Source organism: Leguminivora glycinivorella, chromosome 12 (genome assembly GCF_023078275.1).
Source record: "Leguminivora glycinivorella isolate SPB_JAAS2020 chromosome 12, LegGlyc_1.1, whole genome shotgun sequence".
Lineage (NCBI taxonomy): Eukaryota > Metazoa > Arthropoda > Insecta > Lepidoptera > Tortricidae > Leguminivora > Leguminivora glycinivorella.
In genome coordinates this window covers 10,957,412-10,977,200 of record NC_062982.1, presented here as the reverse complement: position 1 = coordinate 10,977,200, position 19,789 = coordinate 10,957,412, and the positions used below count along the sequence as shown (strand labels likewise).

General features: G+C 36.2%; 1 protein-coding gene across 2 annotated transcripts in view; it reads right to left on the bottom strand.

Moving 5' to 3' along the window:
* LOC125231721 overlaps positions 1–19,789 on the bottom strand; it is a 50,491-nt gene that overhangs the window by 18,627 nt on the left and 12,075 nt on the right. For both annotated transcript variants that reach the window (XM_048137267.1, XM_048137268.1), the window contains exons 2-3: positions 13,666–13,696; positions 698–933 (exon numbers count right to left, since the gene is read on the bottom strand). In XM_048137267.1, coding sequence (XP_047993224.1) covers positions 698–933; positions 13,666–13,696 — 267 coding nt within the window. The remainder of the gene's footprint in view (positions 1–697; positions 934–13,665; positions 13,697–19,789) is intronic.

Genomic DNA, 19,789 nt, shown 5'->3' with positions numbered 1-19,789 from the left:
CAAGCTACGCTCTGTTTTCTAAGTGTTATGTATTAAAACCTGTATTTCATGATGTCTGGTGTTTTCCTCTTTAACAATAATATACTGGACTTTTAGTTATACCTATTTATTTTGCCATGTGTAGCGTAGATCCACACCCATTCTAAATTGCTCAATATATTGCCAACGGGTTCAAAGAAAGGTTAACAGTTCTAACTATTCCAAGAGACATGTTCTCGGTTAAAACTAAACTACATTTCCATATAATCGATGCATCGACACAGCCACTTCGTTTTCTCTTCACCTCAATAGTCTAGGCCTAGATAATATACCTAGGTACCTAGGCTGTATAGTTAGGCACTGGAGATTGAGTGCCACTCACATCCATACGGTTAGTAACGGGAAATGTTATTATCTGTGGTGACACATAAATATTAACGAGTTATATAGCAAGTGTTCACAAAATTGTTTAGGTGGAGGCGTTATCACTTCTTGCACAACTTTAGTACACTTTCTTATTGATACTTAATAGCGTTCTAACTATTTAGTGAGCTTGATCGATTTTTCTTTGGTGTATGGTATCTATTTCAGTTTATAGCATTTGACTTTACGAACATAAGGGGCACCGCCAGTGACAAAAATTCAAGGGCAAGGGCAAGGGGTTACTTTTCACCAATACAATGACATATAAGTGTTTTAATCTTTGAAATGTACTTACATTCCGCTTCAGCACTCCACATCTGGTAAAGTCCGATATCCGGAGCCTGTACAGCAGCCCCGTCGGGTCCTCCGGCTCCGGCCGGATCTGACACACAGGGTCAGCCACGGGGTCCGTCGCCCGGTCGTCCGCGAACAGCGGGGCCCCGCGGAACCCTTCCGGCTTCCTGAGTAGAGCCGTCACTGAGTCCCGCAGGCCCGTGCCGCCGCTCGAGAATGTGCATTGGATGTCCGTTACTGTAATCATTGTGTGTGTGTGGATTGAGTGAGCACCTTCCGAAAATAAAAAAAAATATGCTGATCATTTAGTAAAAGTTCTAAAACAATTGTAAAACGAATCTCTGAATTTGTAAAAAGATAAATCAAAAGATACAGCCATTAACATGTGCTCACTCAGTTCTCACAAACTACCAACGAAAACAGTGAATATATTCATTTAACATATAATATTTATATACTAACATTTAGTAAAAAATAGGCCAACCTACCTCTATAAATATTAGATCACCTAGTGACGTATTTAATTTTTTACAAATAGTTTCTTATGCTCACTCAATCCTCACACTTTTGAAAAGCCGAATTTTGATGAAAAACATAAGATTTAGACCGCTATTATATGTGTATAGTTTAGTAAAAGTGAAATGGGAATTTGTAAAATACAAAACGAACCACTAACGTGTCAGGTTTTTTTATAATAAATTTTTGTAAGTGCTCACTCAGTCCACACGTTTTGAGAAAGTTAAAAATGTAAAATATCTTACGATTTGTAGCACCTAAGACACTCGAAAGTACTTCAACATTTAGTAAAAATTTTTACTAAATATCCACCATCTAATATTTTATATTCGTTGTCTGGTTTTAAAGATATTCAGACATAACTTTTCTCATACAAATGTATCAAGTAGGGTGACCACACTATGTCGGCTCCTGATTTTCCCCACCTTCCCATTGTCATATTGAGATTGGGGAGTTTCGTTCAATTTTGACAATAGTTTATATTAAACTAATACCATATTAATTCTCCATCTGCAAACTGTTTTTAGGTTATGTTCTTGGCCTAGTGATGATGTGTATTGTGTAATTTTTATCGACGTCAGGATAATTAAAACTATTATCAAAATTGAACGAAACTCCCCAATCTCAATATGACAATGGGAAGGTGGGGAAAATCAGGAGCCGACATAGTGTGGTCACCCTACTTGATACATTTGTATGAGAAAAGTTATGTCTGAATATCTTTAAAACCAGACAACGAATATAAAATATTAGATGGTGGATATTTAGTAAAAATTTTTACTAAATGTTGAAGTACTTTCGAGTGTCTTAGGTGCTACAAATCGTAAGATATTTACATTTTTAACTTTCTCAAAACGTGTGGACTGAGTGAGCACTTACAAAAATTTATTATAAAAAAACCTGACACGTTAGTGGTTCGTTTTGTATTTTACAAATTCCCATTTCACTTTTACTAAACTATACACATATAATAGCGGTCTAAATCTTATGTTTTTCATCAAAATTCGGCTTTTCAAAAGTGTGAGGATTGAGTGAGCATAAGAAACTATTTGTAAAAAATTAAATACGTCACTAGGTGATCTAATATTTATAGAGGTAGGTTGGCCTATTTTTTACTAAATGTTAGTATATAAATATTATATGTTAAATGAATATATTCACTGTTTTCGTTGGTAGGTTGTGAGAACTGAGTGAGCACATGTTAATGGCTGTATCTTTTGATTTATCTTTTTACAAATTCAGAGATTAATTTTACAATTGTTTTGGAACTTTTACTAAATGATCAGCATATTTTTTTTTATTTTCGGAAGGTGCTCACTCAATCCACACACACACTAATCATTTAGGGAGATCTGAATGCTAGAGCTTAGCTTACTTATGAACTAGATCGCAGATTACTCTGATGCATAGATATACCTATTTTGTTATGCGATAGCCGATTGAAGCGAGTAATTTAATTTATCGGTACCTATAATGTATTTGATTAAATTTTAATGTTACTCGGTATCTTGCATAAATATAATTAGAAGTTCTTTGATTGTTTCAAATATAGACACTTTAGGGATCTAGGTACCTAACCCAAGGCAGACATTTTCCACTTTTAAATTTATTCTAAGCCTAGTGGCATCGATTGCAGACGTTTCTGCTAATCAGAAGTTAAAAATTCAGCGTGGTACCGTTTGGTAACTAAATTTTGTAACTAGCTACATAACGGGAATACAAAATTCCCTGTTTGTAGCAGGTTACGTATTGGGCCCGAGTTATTGATCGGAGTTTCCACCAAATCGAAGCTAGGACGGTGTACAGTACCTACATGCGGACAGACGGACAGAGCGAAACTATAAGGGCTCTAACCCCAAAAAATTACTCAATGTCAGCATTATTAGAATAAATCATGTGTTCATGACGGCAAAAAAAAGTCCCATTTTGTGACCAGTTACAATACGGGATATTGTTCCCCGTTTGGAAGCTGGTTAACAATCATGGCTACGAATGATTTAGTCTCATTTTGTAAGCAGTTAGAACACGGGATTCTTTTTCCCGTTTCGAAGCCGGTTACCAATCGTGGTTACAAATCGGTAATGGGAAAATCCCAATTTGAAGCCAGTTACGAATTGGGATTTTTTTCCCGTTTCGAAGCTGGTTACAAAGTTTTAGTTACGAAAGTGTACTAAAGGGGCCAGACCGGCCGTCATTAATTCTGCTTCAATTCAATATTTTATAAGTCAAACATAAATCATCAAGCCACAATTCACAAAAAAAAAATTGCAATAAACCGCCAGAATGTTCATCATAGTTATTACACACTCATTTTTAAGTATCTAGAGATATGTTTCATTGGTAATAAATATTACTTTATCTGACTAGACTAGGCCTATTTCAGAGAGATATGAGATATGTTCAGATTTCAAATTACGAGTTAGCCTAGAAGATAATCATGCTTAGGCCATGTCTTACTGCCGCATACCGAACCAACAGATATGTTATTCAAGAAGACCAGTATTTATGGGACTGCGCAATTAAGGAGCCTATAGATTAGATTACCAGTTTGCCGGACGATATTGGCCTGTCAGTTACCTATTTGCAAAAACTCAAAAAAGTAACAGCTCTAAATAACAGACAAGCCGATATTGTTTGGCAACTGCATGTGCATGGTAATCTGTGGGCTTCTTTAGATCGGATGGGGCCGTATCGGCCAGTTAGATACTTCATTTTCTATGACGGGTGATTCATGATCATCATCACGTGATGCTTTTTTGTAGAAAACGAAGGGCTAGAAGTCAAGCTTCAACCCGTCTCCGGCCCGTTCTAGCGGGAGACATCTTGTAAGTTACAAATTTGAACAGTATATACAAGTACCTAAGCAAGCATCGCAATTAGGTATCGCTTGTGGTTGAATATTGGCCTAGTCCTGTAAGCTATGGGAATATGGTGCCAGGCCGTTAAGACTGCTCGTGTTATTACTTACGTGTCAGGCAAAATTGGATCGCTACCTTTGTCTAGGCTTGAACACCGGCGAATTAATGTTATAAGCGCTTATTAGACGTATGAGTTATGACTTCTAATAGGCGTTAATCAATAGCTTGTCAAGTGCATTGATGGGCGGCGGTTCTATAGAGCTTTAGTAGTACAAAGCCATTGTCCACTTCCCATTCAATTTGTGTTCAATTCTGACTTCTGACAAGTTTTATTGCCGGATAAGAAAACGATATGTACCTATTATAATATTGGTTTGTAACTTATAGCCTAGTTGAATAAAATTGATTTTGGAGTAAATTTAAATAGTACCTAATGTACCTATACACCGTGGGCCTCGAAAAACCCGAAAGAGTTTAACCCACAATTGTAGAGCGAGTTAAAATAGAGTAAATAATATTGTATGACATGTAGCTCAAAAACTATTATTTTTTAATTTCGCCAAGCATCGTGTGATATCGGAGTGATTCGGAGTAATGTTTATTCTCAGCTCGAAATTAATCTATCATTGAACTACAATAAAGCACATAATATGTATATTTATAATACATTCATAAACGTTATACGCAAATGAAGAAACTACACAGCATCAGCAAATTACGGAGTTTTTTCTACACTTCGCCTGTACAAGAACAAGATGAACCCTGCTCTATAACAATGTATAAAGATCGTTATCAGCGTGCTGTATTGGTGGCAGAGTATGGTTGGTAACCAAACAAATACACAAGTATTTAAAACATTATATATACTTAACAAATTATGAAATATACACATATAGGTATTTATAATTATTTATCTAAATTACATTGAATAAATAACTAAAATTTGTTCAACAGATTTGGCTTCGTGCACTACTGTTGACTTGAACTGGGTACTTGAATAACAATTCTAGATAGTCTTATCTAGAGTGCATTTGATTATTTGGATTAAAACAATATATCTACTGTATTTTTATGACATAATTAATGTCATTTACGTGCCTATATTGTTTTAAAAATAACAGGGTGTCCACTACTAAACCCAAAAAAAAAAATCCCTGACTTTTCCCTGACTTTTCATGACCATTTCAGAAAATTTTCCTGGCCAAATTTTCATTCTTTGATTACATTTTTAACACTTTTGCTTAGGGTTGCAAAAAAAAGGTTTTTTTCTTTGAAAAGAAAAACAGAAAAAAAGGAGTTTTTTAGGGTTCCGTACCTCAAAAAGAAAAATCGTACCCCTTATAGGATCACTCGTGCGTCTGTCTGTAACAGCCAATTTTTTTCAGAAATATGTTTGTTTTCTAAAGTACGAAATACTAAAATTTGCAAGGCAGTTCATACTTTTGTACCTACGGTTTTTTTACCTTTATGTTAGCTATTAAACTATAAAACTAACATTAACGAAATCTATAGTTGGTATTAGTTATCGCCATTTACTTTTGGCTATGCCAGTGCCGGCCTGTGCACTCTATCAGGGTAGAGCGAGTTTCGAGTTTCAGCGCCGTTGTATATATTACGCTTTTTTTTTTAAATTATAAATGGGCTTACGCTAGAAAGAAATATCGCGAGCGAAGCGAGCGCGAAAACTTTTCCCCTTTTATACGTCCCTGGGGCTGATAGTTAGTTATTATGTACATATCATAGCAAACAAAATGTACCTAGTCCATCAGAGCAGTCAAGAATGCAGGCTTGAAATGAAAACGAGATTTCGAGCGTAGTAAGCGTGAAGTATTGACTAAGTTGCTAAAATAGAAATCATAAACGCGAGCGAAGCGAGCGCAATTTTTTTTCTCTGTTTTCAGCGTCGGGATGCCCATTTAGGTGTTTTGCCACTTGTAAAAGCAATAAACCTACGGCTTTTAAGAAATACTTTATTCAACTATTGGCCTATATATTTGTGATCGTCTAGATTAAAATGTATAACCCTCTACGTTGTGATAAAATATCGTTAGAATCACGAATACATTTCGTTACCGTGCTGAAATAAAATTGTACGTATAAAATGAAACCATGAAAACACAATAAAATTCAAGCAGACATAAATTATGGAAAATAAAAAAAACTAACTACATAAATGAACATGCAACTCACCCGAAAACAGCATGGGGCTTAAAACTAAGAATAATATTAATGAATCGACTTAATTACCTGATTTTACAAATACATTATATAATTATATTACAATTAAACAACTAAGTACTTTTCTAACTTAAATAAATATTCATAGGCTCCGTCGCACAGGAAACAAACAACAACCTAAAATAAAACCCGACCACAAGGGACCTTGTGATATAAGACCATAGGTCTAGAAAGGGGAACCTAAGTTATTACTTTGTTTTGGAATGAAAAGGGGCTCCCTGCACGCCTACACCCCTGCCTCGCGTGACGTTGAGAATGGAACATGCCCGTCTACGCGTCCGACAATCCTTCGTGGCGCAATACCTATCTAACCATGAAAAACATTCAAACCATCGCACCTAGGTATTCATTCTTCAGCATACTGCACTTTCCTGACATTCTCAAAAATATATTTACGCACAATGCATTTATAAACTACGCCATGCTATCTACGCGCTGCGATATTTACGCTTTTCCCTAACTCGACATGCAGCCGCGTATTTGTGACAAAGTTAGTGAGTGTGTGAATTTGTCCAAAGGTGCTCTGAATATCATTTATACTCTACAACATCCACTGTACTGCAGCCCCTTAAATTGGAAAGAGAGCACTCTACCTTCACACACGACATCAGACGTCAGGGGTCGGCACATATCGAGTGGTTGAATCCCAGGACTACAGAGCGAAATGTTGCAGAAATACAAACAACTCAGGCCTTGGGTGTGTACCTAACGTGTGGTGTAAAGGCTTCGGACTTCTGAAGCACTGACACGTCAGATACTTCAGGCCAAAGCCAGATTCGGCGCCCGGTGCGGCAGGAGCTACTCTCGGCCACCGACCTTCTTCCGAGTGTACCTAAGTGTGTGTATGCAAATGGACTAAACGTGTGGTGTGTCAGCTGTGTGTGTAAGTGTAGTGTGGTGTGTATCGAGTGTGTGTGTCCATGTATTATGTTTGTGGGACAAAATACATGGGTGTGTGTGTGTATAGTTTTTTATTGTGGTTCACTATCTACTCACAAATAATAGGATCAAAGAAGCAATTAAATGCGTGACACTACAATTTTGTCATTCTGTCGGAAAGAGCCAAAATTTGATTGAGTGTATGATGTATGGTATTCGGCTCCTCCATCAAAACAACTTCACTGCAATGTCAACATTCAATTCATGCAAACAGATCAAAGTAAAAGTGATTTTAAGAGTGTTTTATCCACTTTCATAGCTAATTTAATAATAACGAGCTAAATCATGACATACGAAAGTAGCCAGAAGGGCTCCCTATAATCTTCTTCTCGTTCACTCGTACTCTCGCTCGCTGGCTCGACTCGGGAACTTTGCAGAAGAGATCTATTTTTGTCCTACGTACGAATCGTCCACTGACGATTTCCCTAACCCTTCGCGAATCACGCTGGACTAAGCTAAAAAAAATATAAAACACCCGACGTGATGACCTAAGGGGATAAAATGATTAACTTTATATTACTTAAAACTAAATTATAAATAAGTTTAAACACTTCCTGATTTCACTGATTCTACTTGAACATAATTACACATTATTAGAAAACAAACACTTTAAACACTTAAAATCTCTACACAGTCTATTGTCATTTTAAATCACACTATTGCTATAATTCACTTTCAAGGCTAATCTACCTATATAGATTTGACCTAAGAGATAAAGACACAATTAACTGATTTCTGGCTAAATGTCACGACGCGTATCCAGCCAGTCGTTTCGGGCTCCAAATCTTGACTAACTCCTGTAGGTTTATATTTTAAAACCATAACATTCACACGAATAGATCTTCAAAATAAAAAGACTTTTGTACATACGTTTTGCATTAACATACGTCATTTCATAATTTAAATTATTATAATTTTTAACAAGATGACGTATGTGTCACCTTATTTAAATTAACCTACGCCCTTTTTACACGCATCTGAAATAGAACTCTTGTGTTTAGCTATCGAGTATTCGATAGTGTCAAGTACCATAAGAGCGACTCGCCGAAAAAAGGTAATAAAAAGCAAAAATTATGACCGTGTGTTTAGATTAGGTCGATTTCAAGAGCTTGCGACTTGTGAATATATTTTTAGGGATCCGCATTAAAATACTGGCCAGTTATAAGGAATTAATACCTAACCCTGTAACACTGATGTTACAGAGCGCCCTCAGATAGACGATACAATTTTAGAATCGAAGAGTTTAAAATTGTGAGGATATCTAAATAGGAAATAGGAACATATTTAAGAAATTATGAATTAAATTTTGATTTTAAGCAAGAGTCATAAGAACCCTTTAAACCGTACTTTTACGCCCTCAATATCCTTTGACCGATGTTTAAACGAAATACATTAATAACAATAAACAAACGTTACACTCTACTACTTACATGAATCTAACATACGCCCTCACGATTTGAAGAATCCTGATATTTGGATTTAAATAAAGAACATACGATATGTGTAGCAATTTAAGTAAACAATAACTCTGATCCGTTCTCAAGTAATTAAATTAACAGAATTAATTTAATTTTGAATGACTTGAATCCTGGTCACGGCACCACTGTAAAAGCAATAAACCTACGGCTTTTAAGAAATACTTTATTCAACTATTGGCCTATATATTTGTGATCGTCTAGATTAAAATGTATAACCCTCTACGTTGTGATAAAATATCGTTAGAATCACGAATACATTTCGTTACCGTGCTGAAATAAAATTGTACGTATAAAATGAAACCATGAAAACACAATAAAATTCAAGCAGACATAAATTATGGAAAATAAAAAAAACTAACTACATAAATGAACATGCAACTCACCCGAAAACAGCATGGGGCTTAAAACTAAGAATAATATTAATGAATCGACTTAATTACCTGATTTTACAAATACATTATATAATTATATTACAATTAAACAACTAAGTACTTTTCTAACTTAAATAAATATTCATAGGCTCCGTCGCACAGGAAACAAACAACAACCTAAAATAAAACCCGACCACAAGGGACCTTGTGATATAAGACCATAGGTCTAGAAAGGGGAACCTAAGTTATTACTTTGTTTTGGAATGAAAAGGGGCTCCCTGCACGCCTACACCCCTGCCTCGCGTGACGTTGAGAATGGAACATGCCCGTCTACGCGTCCGACAATCCTTCGTGGCGCAATACCTATCTAACCATGAAAAACATTCAAACCATCGCACCTAGGTATTCATTCTTCAGCATACTGCACTTTCCTGACATTCTCAAAAATATATTTACGCACAATGCATTTATAAACTACGCCATGCTATCTACGCGCTGCGATATTTACGCTTTTCCCTAACTCGACATGCAGCCGCGTATTTGTGACAAAGTTAGTGAGTGTGTGAATTTGTCCAAAGGTGCTCTGAATATCATTTATACTCTACAACATCCACTGTACTGCAGCCCCTTAAATTGGAAAGAGAGCACTCTACCTTCACACACGACATCAGACGTCAGGGGTCGGCACATATCGAGTGGTTGAATCCCAGGACTACAGAGCGAAATGTTGCAGAAATACAAACAACTCAGGCCTTGGGTGTGTACCTAACGTGTGGTGTAAAGGCTTCGGACTTCTGAAGCACTGACACGTCAGATACTTCAGGCCAAAGCCAGATTCGGCGCCCGGTGCGGCAGGAGCTACTCTCGGCCACCGACCTTCTTCCGAGTGTACCTAAGTGTGTGTATGCAAATGGACTAAACGTGTGGTGTGTCAGCTGTGTGTGTAAGTGTAGTGTGGTGTGTATCGAGTGTGTGTGTCCATGTATTATGTTTGTGGGACAAAATACATGGGTGTGTGTGTGTATAGTTTTTTATTGTGGTTCACTATCTACTCACAAATAATAGGATCAAAGAAGCAATTAAATGCGTGACACTACAATTTTGTCATTCTGTCGGAAAGAGCCAAAATTTGATTGAGTGTATGATGTATGGTATTCGGCTCCTCCATCAAAACAACTTCACTGCAATGTCAACATTCAATTCATGCAAACAGATCAAAGTAAAAGTGATTTTAAGAGTGTTTTATCCACTTTCATAGCTAATTTAATAATAACGAGCTAAATCATGACATACGAAAGTAGCCAGAAGGGCTCCCTATAATCTTCTTCTCGTTCACTCGTACTCTCGCTCGCTGGCTCGACTCGGGAACTTTGCAGAAGAGATCTATTTTTGTCCTACGTACGAATCGTCCACTGACGATTTCCCTAACCCTTCGCGAATCACGCTGGACTAAGCTAAAAAAAATATAAAACACCCGACGTGATGACCTAAGGGGATAAAATGATTAACTTTATATTACTTAAAACTAAATTATAAATAAGTTTAAACACTTCCTGATTTCACTGATTCTACTTGAACATAATTACACATTATTAGAAAACAAACACTTTAAACACTTAAAATCTCTACACAGTCTATTGTCATTTTAAATCACACTATTGCTATAATTCACTTTCAAGGCTAATCTACCTATATAGATTTGACCTAAGAGATAAAGACACAATTAACTGATTTCTGGCTAAATGTCACGACGCGTATCCAGCCAGTCGTTTCGGGCTCCAAATCTTGACTAACTCCTGTAGGTTTATATTTTAAAACCATAACATTCACACGAATAGATCTTCAAAATAAAAAGACTTTTGTACATACGTTTTGCATTAACATACGTCATTTCATAATTTAAATTATTATAATTTTTAACAAGATGACGTATGTGTCACCTTATTTAAATTAACCTACGCCCTTTTTACACGCATCTGAAATAGAACTCTTGTGTTTAGCTATCGAGTATTCGATAGTGTCAAGTACCATAAGAGCGACTCGCCGAAAAAAGGTAATAAAAAGCAAAAATTATGACCGTGTGTTTAGATTAGGTCGATTTCAAGAGCTTGCGACTTGTGAATATATTTTTAGGGATCCGCATTAAAATACTGGCCAGTTATAAGGAATTAATACCTAACCCTGTAACACTGATGTTACACACTACATGCCTTTAGGTTTCCAAGTGCTTTGAAGTTCTCTCATCGTCACGCTTATTATCCTCCTATGCTCCTTTGACTCATTTTATCAATAAAATTGCGTCTCTATGTAACGTTTTGCGCCATTGGCTTTATGAGGAACTCCGCTTTGGATTGTCGGATAGATACTTAGAATTTGGACAGAGACGTAACTTTGTCGTTTTCACGTCGCCCTAGTAAAAGCACCTACCTTATGAATGTGTACATGGTGATATTGTGGTGCAACTTTCCAGTTAATCTGAATCACAATAACTGAATTTATTACCGACTCCCTCGCCATTTTGGAATATGTGGGTGGGGCACGCAATGTAAAGAAAAAAACCTGGATTTCTCCGCATTTACGATTTTGGGCCGGATAAATTAAGGTCAGCTAGAGCATGAAGATATCCCTCATTAGCAATCACTGGGATGGAGGCCAGGTACATACTAAACTTGTCATAAAAAGTCTAACGAGACAATTCTAAGTTGCCTTAAAATCACTACCGGGAATCCTTCTTTGCTGTCATGGATGTGGCCAACCCAAGGAATCATATTATTATTTCAATCCTTTTTTTTTCTTGGTGCCAAATTTTTCCCTGACCTCCAAATCATTTCCCTGACTTTCCCTGACTTTCCATGACCACTATGAGCTTCCCTGACTTTTCCCTGACTTTCCAGAAAGTGGACACCCTGAAATATATAGTTCATCGGAAAAGGCTTTGCACCGTAGAGGTATAATCCTAAGAAGGTAAGTATTTATTTTGTAGGTAAGAACAAAGTGAATATTTAAATGTAAGTATTTGTTTTTTTTGGCAACCGTACCGTTTGCCACGAAAAGTGCACCTTGATAATGATCTCTAATTAATGTATTATATGTTCATATCATAAACATGAAATAAATGTCATATACAAAAAAAAGTGACCAAGGCCTCGCAAGTGTCCCGAGCAGGAACCGAACCAGCGTCCTCCGTTTATCGGACGGATACCTAAACCGCTCGGCCACCGGGTCACGAAGGCAAGCGTCGAAAATTCCAAGTCTATGACATTTATTTCATGTTTATGAAGTATAATAGTAGTGTGACTACTTAAAATACAAATTAAAATATTTCAATGAAAATAATTTAATTTGTTCTTAGAGTATGTTCAATACACATACTCGTTCAATATCGATAGTATTCAACTACAAATAATATGACCAAACACGTACTGCCGAGTTGTCGTAGAAAATACATAAGGCACTGGTCTCACCGCGAGCTAGTAAGCTATGAGCTATCGGTTATAAAAAAGAACAAAAGATAAGCACCCCCGTGCAAATAAAAGAGACACGGCGATATTGATAGCTCACCGCTGGGCGAGTAACTATATAAACATCGCCGTGTCTCTTTCATTCACACGGGAGTGATTATCTTTTGTTCGTTTTTATAGCCGATAGCTCATAGCTTACTAGCTCGCGGTAGGACCAGTGTCTAAATGGGATGTTACATATTTTACGAGCATACCTATTCACTCGTATAAAATAAACTCGTTGATGTCTTTTACACGACATTTTTCTACAGACATTCTTATCTGATTTATATATATATATATATATATATATATATATATAGGTTTTATGATAAAAATAGTATTATTCTAGATACTTAATTAGTAAGTTAGGTACGTATACTTTAACTGGTACTTAGTAAGGCAACTCAGTATCGTAATGCAAACAGGCTAATGCTTGCTTAAAAATTAACTAAAACATTCTCCTACTTATTTTAAGACACTTCTCACAGCTTCACTTTTTATCTGATCAATGGTACCTTGATAGACTCATGTCCCCTATAGCTGGCATGTAATTTGTATTATATATACGTATTTGTATGTTTATGTACCTATTGTATTTTATTTTTATGTGTGTAGTATATTGTTTTGTATAGTATAGTTTCTGCTAGATTTCCTCTAAGTCTACATTTAGTACACCTACTTACAAGGTTATATTTATTATTCTCCGCTACCTAGATTGTCAGAAAGAGATTGCTCTTCAGCGATAAGACTGCCTTTTGTTTTACCTCTTAAGTTGTTGTTTATACTTACTATGTTGTTTCCTGTATTGAGGTGTGCAATAAAGAGTATTTGTATTGTGTTGTATTGTAGGACCAGAAACAAAAAAACCTATTTCTCCTCAGGTAGGTACCCCATAACCTAAGTTAGTTTGATTAAGGGCCAGTTGCATCAACCACATTTGACAGACACATCATCGTCACGCAGCAGATGTCTATGGAACTTCCCATACAATAAAATTTAACGAACGCTTTAACGGTGACAAATGGTTTGATGCAACCGGCCCTAAGTAGATTAAACAAAGGCTCACCATCGTAGTCCTGTGTAAGTACTGCGGGAACCTGCAACAATAAGCATTCAAATGAGCCGAAGGGAAGAGCGAGCAATTAACACGCGGTTATCTGAGGAATCGCGAAATAGGTACAGCTACGATACAATGTTAAAGAATTCCGGTAGTGTTTTGTTAGGCTGTTCATTGGAAATATCTATGTGCCTATTATATCAAGCTGCCAAAAAAATCCAAAATTGCAAAATCTGATTTTATAACATCTATCGGCACAGAAGTAAAAAGCTACTTACTTAGTGCATGGTATTTGAAACGTTTAATTTCGTGTGCATAATAACAAAAGTGTGCCATCAAATATGATGGGACACTTATTGAGTGATTCATCCTACCTATACGTAAATATTATGCCATTTATATAGTATACATAGTATTACGGCTCACAATTGAGGAGTGTCTTTTCAAAAGGGCTTATTTCCATTTTTTTCTTTTTTTTAACTATGAATGCAGTTTTTCTTAGTATAGAAAATTACGCGTTGTTTTGAGATAAAAGTTCAAAAAGTCTCGCCTTGATCTTTAAAAAAAAGATTAACATCAAAGTTTAGAACACTTTTTGAAAAATGTGTAATGATTATTTATGTGGATAAACCAATGTATGTATTACAATAACATTCATATCAACTAACGTTAATACAAAATGCAAAAATAAAATAAAACTATTTTAAAAGAATAACATTTACGCTACAAGGCCACAACAAAAGGGCTTAATTCCCAAAAGTTCGCATCAAAACTGCTTAATTCTCAAAAACATATGGTAATTAAATATTTATTTAGGTACACATGTTACGTTTTATGTAATCATAGCATTAACGTCAACTTACAATATTACAATTTTGCAAATTAAATATTAATTTCAAAATCAATACCGTGGAATTATGTTTTTCTCGATTTCCCAAAAAAAGTTCAAAGTGGAAATAAGCCCTTTTGAAAAGACACTCCTCAATTGTTACGATTTATTAATTGATATCGGTCTAGCCATAGTTACTTCCTTTCCGTACCGTGAAATGCGTAACTGTATTGTTTTGACTTCGCCGCCGCCAGATTAATTTTGCTGAACAAAAGCCTATTCCTTTTGTTTAACGAGGCGATAAGAGTTATCCATCTACTAGAAGACTATAACCGGTAAATTAAAAAAAACCTAAATTGCTGTCTAATACGGCACCGAAATGAAAACTTTTACTCTTTTAATTATCTAAATAACGGAGAAAGCATGAGGTATTTATGTTTTAGATATCACTCTAGATATTGACCTACTTATTTTTTATTGCTATTAGTCTTATTACATTACGTATATAGGTATCACAGTAGGTTGCTGATTGCTTCTTTAGTTCCAACAAGAAAACAATAATAATTTTTAAGAAAAAAAACCGCTGCTTTTTGGGTTCTGGTGAAAGGTTGAATTATGTAGTACGAATGTTGGATTATGTAGAAATGTGTAGGTAATTTGTAAAACTGATTTTAATATAAATCTTTGATTGTTTGATGGAAACACAAATTTAATGAATACCGGTAAGGTTTGAGGAGTCTCCTCAATTCCTCATGAATCTGATATCCGATTACATTATAAGAAATCGAGCTTGACAGAATTTGACTTGAAAACTCAATATGTAAGCATAACAAAGAGAACAAATCTGTTATTATAAAAATACGAAAGTCACTATAAGTTTGCCATTCAGATTTGAGAAGTTTTGTTCTGACCATCATCAGAAGTTCCACTGCATCAAATTTAACTGTTCTGAAAGTAAATGCAAGCTGTTCTTATAAGCGTGCCGTTCAGATTTGAGGAGTTCCATTCTAATCTTAATCAGCAGTTCTACTGCACCAAATGTCACTGCTCTGGACGTAAGTGCATGCTGTTCTTATAAAAATACCAAAGTCACTATAAGTGTGCCGTTCAGATTTGAGGAGTAGGTACCGTTCTGACCATCATCAGCAGTTCCACTGCACCAAATATCACTGTTCCGTACGTAAATGCATGCTGTTCTTATAAAAACACAAAAATCACCATGTTACGGCGGTTAAAAACTGTGCAGTTTCAATGTCCTTTGATTGGTAAGTAGAAAGTGTAGAATGTAGGAAAGTTCTCCAATTTTAGATGTAAAGTAATTTGAATCTACTAATCTTGTTGACCACTAAGAAACTCTAACCTTAACCGCAACTTAACACGTTCACTGCCCCGCTCTGTATATGTAGTAAACCCTACGGCTTCGTAATGAAGCTTGCCGTGACCCATATGTGGGGGCACTGAACACTGAACGTGTTAAATCTTCACTCTCATAATCAACACATTAGTATTAGATACCGGCTTATGGAATTAAACTTACATTTGCGGTAGCCGCAAGTTTAGGCTTTTACTTTCGTTCTGACCAAAATAGTTCATATCATTACATATACTCATCTAATATGTATGCAGGTATTCTTTACTACGGCCTAATAATAATTAACTATACATAATTAAATGTGCAGAATTAGCATACAATTGATATATATGTCTTTGCTTTTTATGTACACTGATTTGTTAGAGATAGGTAAGATGCCTAATTGGCTATACATATAATCTGTGCAGAAAGAGTATTGTCCACATTTCACAACTCTTCTCTTTCCGAACGGACTGTAACATATGATTTCTATTATATAAAGATTCTTTCTATTTTTCTTTTCTTTTGCTTCATCATATATAAGTAATCATCATATTTTATGGACAAAGGCTTTCCTACCTCTATCTTTGCAGTAGGCACTATACTATACCGTAGATATCATTAATTTAATACATATATTGTTAGAAATAAGTTGTTTAATCCTTCGTATGGTAAGAATGCTTAGCGATGGGGTGGGAGGAGGTTAACCAAGCTGCCCAAGACCGGAATAACTGGACAAATATGATTCGAGCCCTACAGAGGGTAACAGGATTTAAAGAAGATGATGGTAAGAACAATGCAATTTATAGGTATTTAAAAATAAAATCCGTAATAATATCTCCAAATCCGATAAGTTGGTCATGTGGACAGTTTGACAGCGTATCTAAAGCCTCCTTAACCGAATTCCGGTTAAAGGCCAAATCAAAAATGACTTGCAAACTTTCTTTTATACTTAATTCAATCTTATCGGCTACCAATCTTTGTTTCATCTTAATTTGGCCGGTTTTTTGCGGTTAGCGAGGCAGTTTTAAATTCGTTCACGGTCTTCACGGACGTGAGGTCAGATGGATGCTCTTTGAAAGTAAGTTAATCTGCCCTCTTCATGGTTCCAATCGCACGCAGGCCGAAAATAACTTCTGTTACGACTTAATCCATATTTAACTTATAGGTACTCTATCATTAAACTTGATATAAAACAGAAAGATAAAGGTGCAGATATACTACACTTATTTGCAAAAATGTTCTGTTAAACAATTGGACAGTAGAAGCTTTTCTCTCTCATCTAAGTATGCGTTTTCGATTTTCTAGTTATTCAAGATAATAAGATAATTTTCTAGTTATTCAAAGTTTGTACTTAACTCATTCATAAATCCGCTGTCCACAATGAAACAAAAATCAGATACAGAGACACTCCCCGTTTCCCGCAAAACCACTGTCAGAACTACAGAACCCATGCGCGGATCCAGGGGAAGGGTGGGGGGGTGGTCATGGCCCCCCTGGAGCCTAGGTTGGCCATACAAATAGACTACGTGATCCCCCCCCCCGGGCCTGGGCCTTTACCACGTGACCCCCCTAGGCACGAAGCTGGATCCGCACTTGACAGAACCACGTTTAAAAGTTTAAACAATCAACCTAATACTAATATTTTTATGTAAGTATAACAAGCCCTACTTTAAATAGAATTGTAGATATGACAAAAAAAGTTACGACATTATCTAAATCGAATGTCATTTTAATTTAGATGCATAGTATGTTACGTAAGTAAGTACATAATTCATTTAATTAGTGGTTTACACTATAGCATAGCACAAGCAGTTGATTTGTGTTAAGTAATAAGTATTTTATTGTAAAGTACTCGTAGTCAATATTTGAAAACAAATGAATATGAAAACATCTCTTATTGTTGAACTTTATAAAGGAAGCAAAACATTACAATGATGGCATTATGACCTCCTAAAAAGCATTACCAAAACCTTATCTCCAATCTTATAATGATAATCTATTTCAAATTGCATATTGAGATTGTAAAATAGAGTCATTACATTAATCTAACTCTCACCAGTAGGTACGACACTGTGTTTTTCGGGCGAACTCGTCTCCGTTCTTCTTGCATTGCTACGTAGCAATTTTGACACAACTTGTCGTCCAGCAACAACAACAACCAGAAAACACTATTTACTCAAAAATATCAGGGTACATACTACCTACTGACTAGCCGACGTCACAATCGCTTGCGTTAATAATGTTAGTATCGTTATCGTTAGCTATCTCCATTTTCCGTATTGGCGCGATAGAGACAGTGCTAAGCGATTGTGACGTTCATGACATTGGCTAGGTACTCTTGAACAATTGAACATGCACTCTACTCGTAACGCCTTAACAATAGATGCATGTTCAGATATTTGTGAGATCCTTAACGACGACTAACTAATATGCTTTATTTCCGTGAGGTCACCTCCGCTCCGCTCCGTGCGGAAACGGACAGATAATCTGTTACGAATGCTTGTATGCAAATTCGCGTTCGGTCGAGTAAACGGTTTCTTAAACGGGGTTACTCTGATTATTGTGCGTGAAGGCGCTGAGCGGAATTGATCGGGCGTCAACTTCAACGGTTGTTTTGTTATACTACTTACTTAAAAGAACTACATATGCAAAATGAGAAGTACAATAAATACCTATATTAATAGATCTGGGGCTTAATAACAGATGGAGCACAAGGCAGATCCTTATACACATTAACGCCTTCAAGCAAGTTATGTCAATTGCTATTAAAGCTTTTAATATAATTAAATTAATATTTACATAATTAGGTAATTAGAATATAACTATAAATTGTGACGACATTCAATGATATGTAATAGCTTAACTTGGATTCGAAATAAAAAGCTTTTTTTATTTTATTTTATTAAAGCTTATGTGACGACGTCTATCTATAGACGTTGCTCGCCTGAAAAGGTTAAAAAGCGTAAGTGTTTATAAGCGCTCTTATCGGATGAAATGAGACATATACTGTCCAACAAGAACAAGTGTCGTTCACTATGGCGAAGTTACAATAAGCCTGATAAACACTGTTACTTTTGAAACGGCCACGTCATTTACCGATCCTCATAGTACTATAGGTATGTAATGTGTATCCTATGTAGAATAAAGGTGACTCAGGCCAGTCAGGCCGGACCGAAGCTTTTATATTATGGAAAGCCGCACTGGGCAATCTTCCGCCCGGCCGGATCTATAGGGAACGTCTCCCTGTCCCCAAATTATTTAACCCCAGTGTTAAATCGTTGACTTGGTGTAATTTAATTAGTTGTATCACATTTTACCAGCGCATTTTAATCTCAGATTAGATGTCTCAGATCTTAATTCGAGGTCCCACGGCACGCTATCACATTCCCAGCCCATTTGGAATAATTGTGGCTAATTACCGTGCACCGCGGAAATTGTCGCGTCTATTAATATATGCTTATCTCTTTCACTCTTGGCAAGAACATGCAAGTGTTAAAGACACTTAAGACGACAAGTATACAGGATGATTCATGATCATGGGAATTATGAGACTTGAGCAGATCCTAACGCCGTGGCTTGCGTGGGCGACGGTCGCGCGACCATTCGCGCGACGGCGATGCGACGCATACGAAATCAAAACCTTATCGATATGGAAGTATGAGACGCGACGGCGTCGCCCACGCAAGACACGGCGTAATACATACTCACCGTAATTGTTTATCAATTTCATCATGTAGTATTTTGGAAGCATTAAAAAAAACAAATTTCACATTTTTACCTGGTACCCCTGCTGGTGATTGCCTACAACATCTATAAAACTTCTTGAAACATAATGACAGTAATTTTATTGTGAAGACAAGATATTGGCAATTTTGTGTTAATTGACGATTATTATTCAAATTAACCTCTAAACTAAGGCAGTGGTCTCACCAAAAGCGAGTAAACTATGA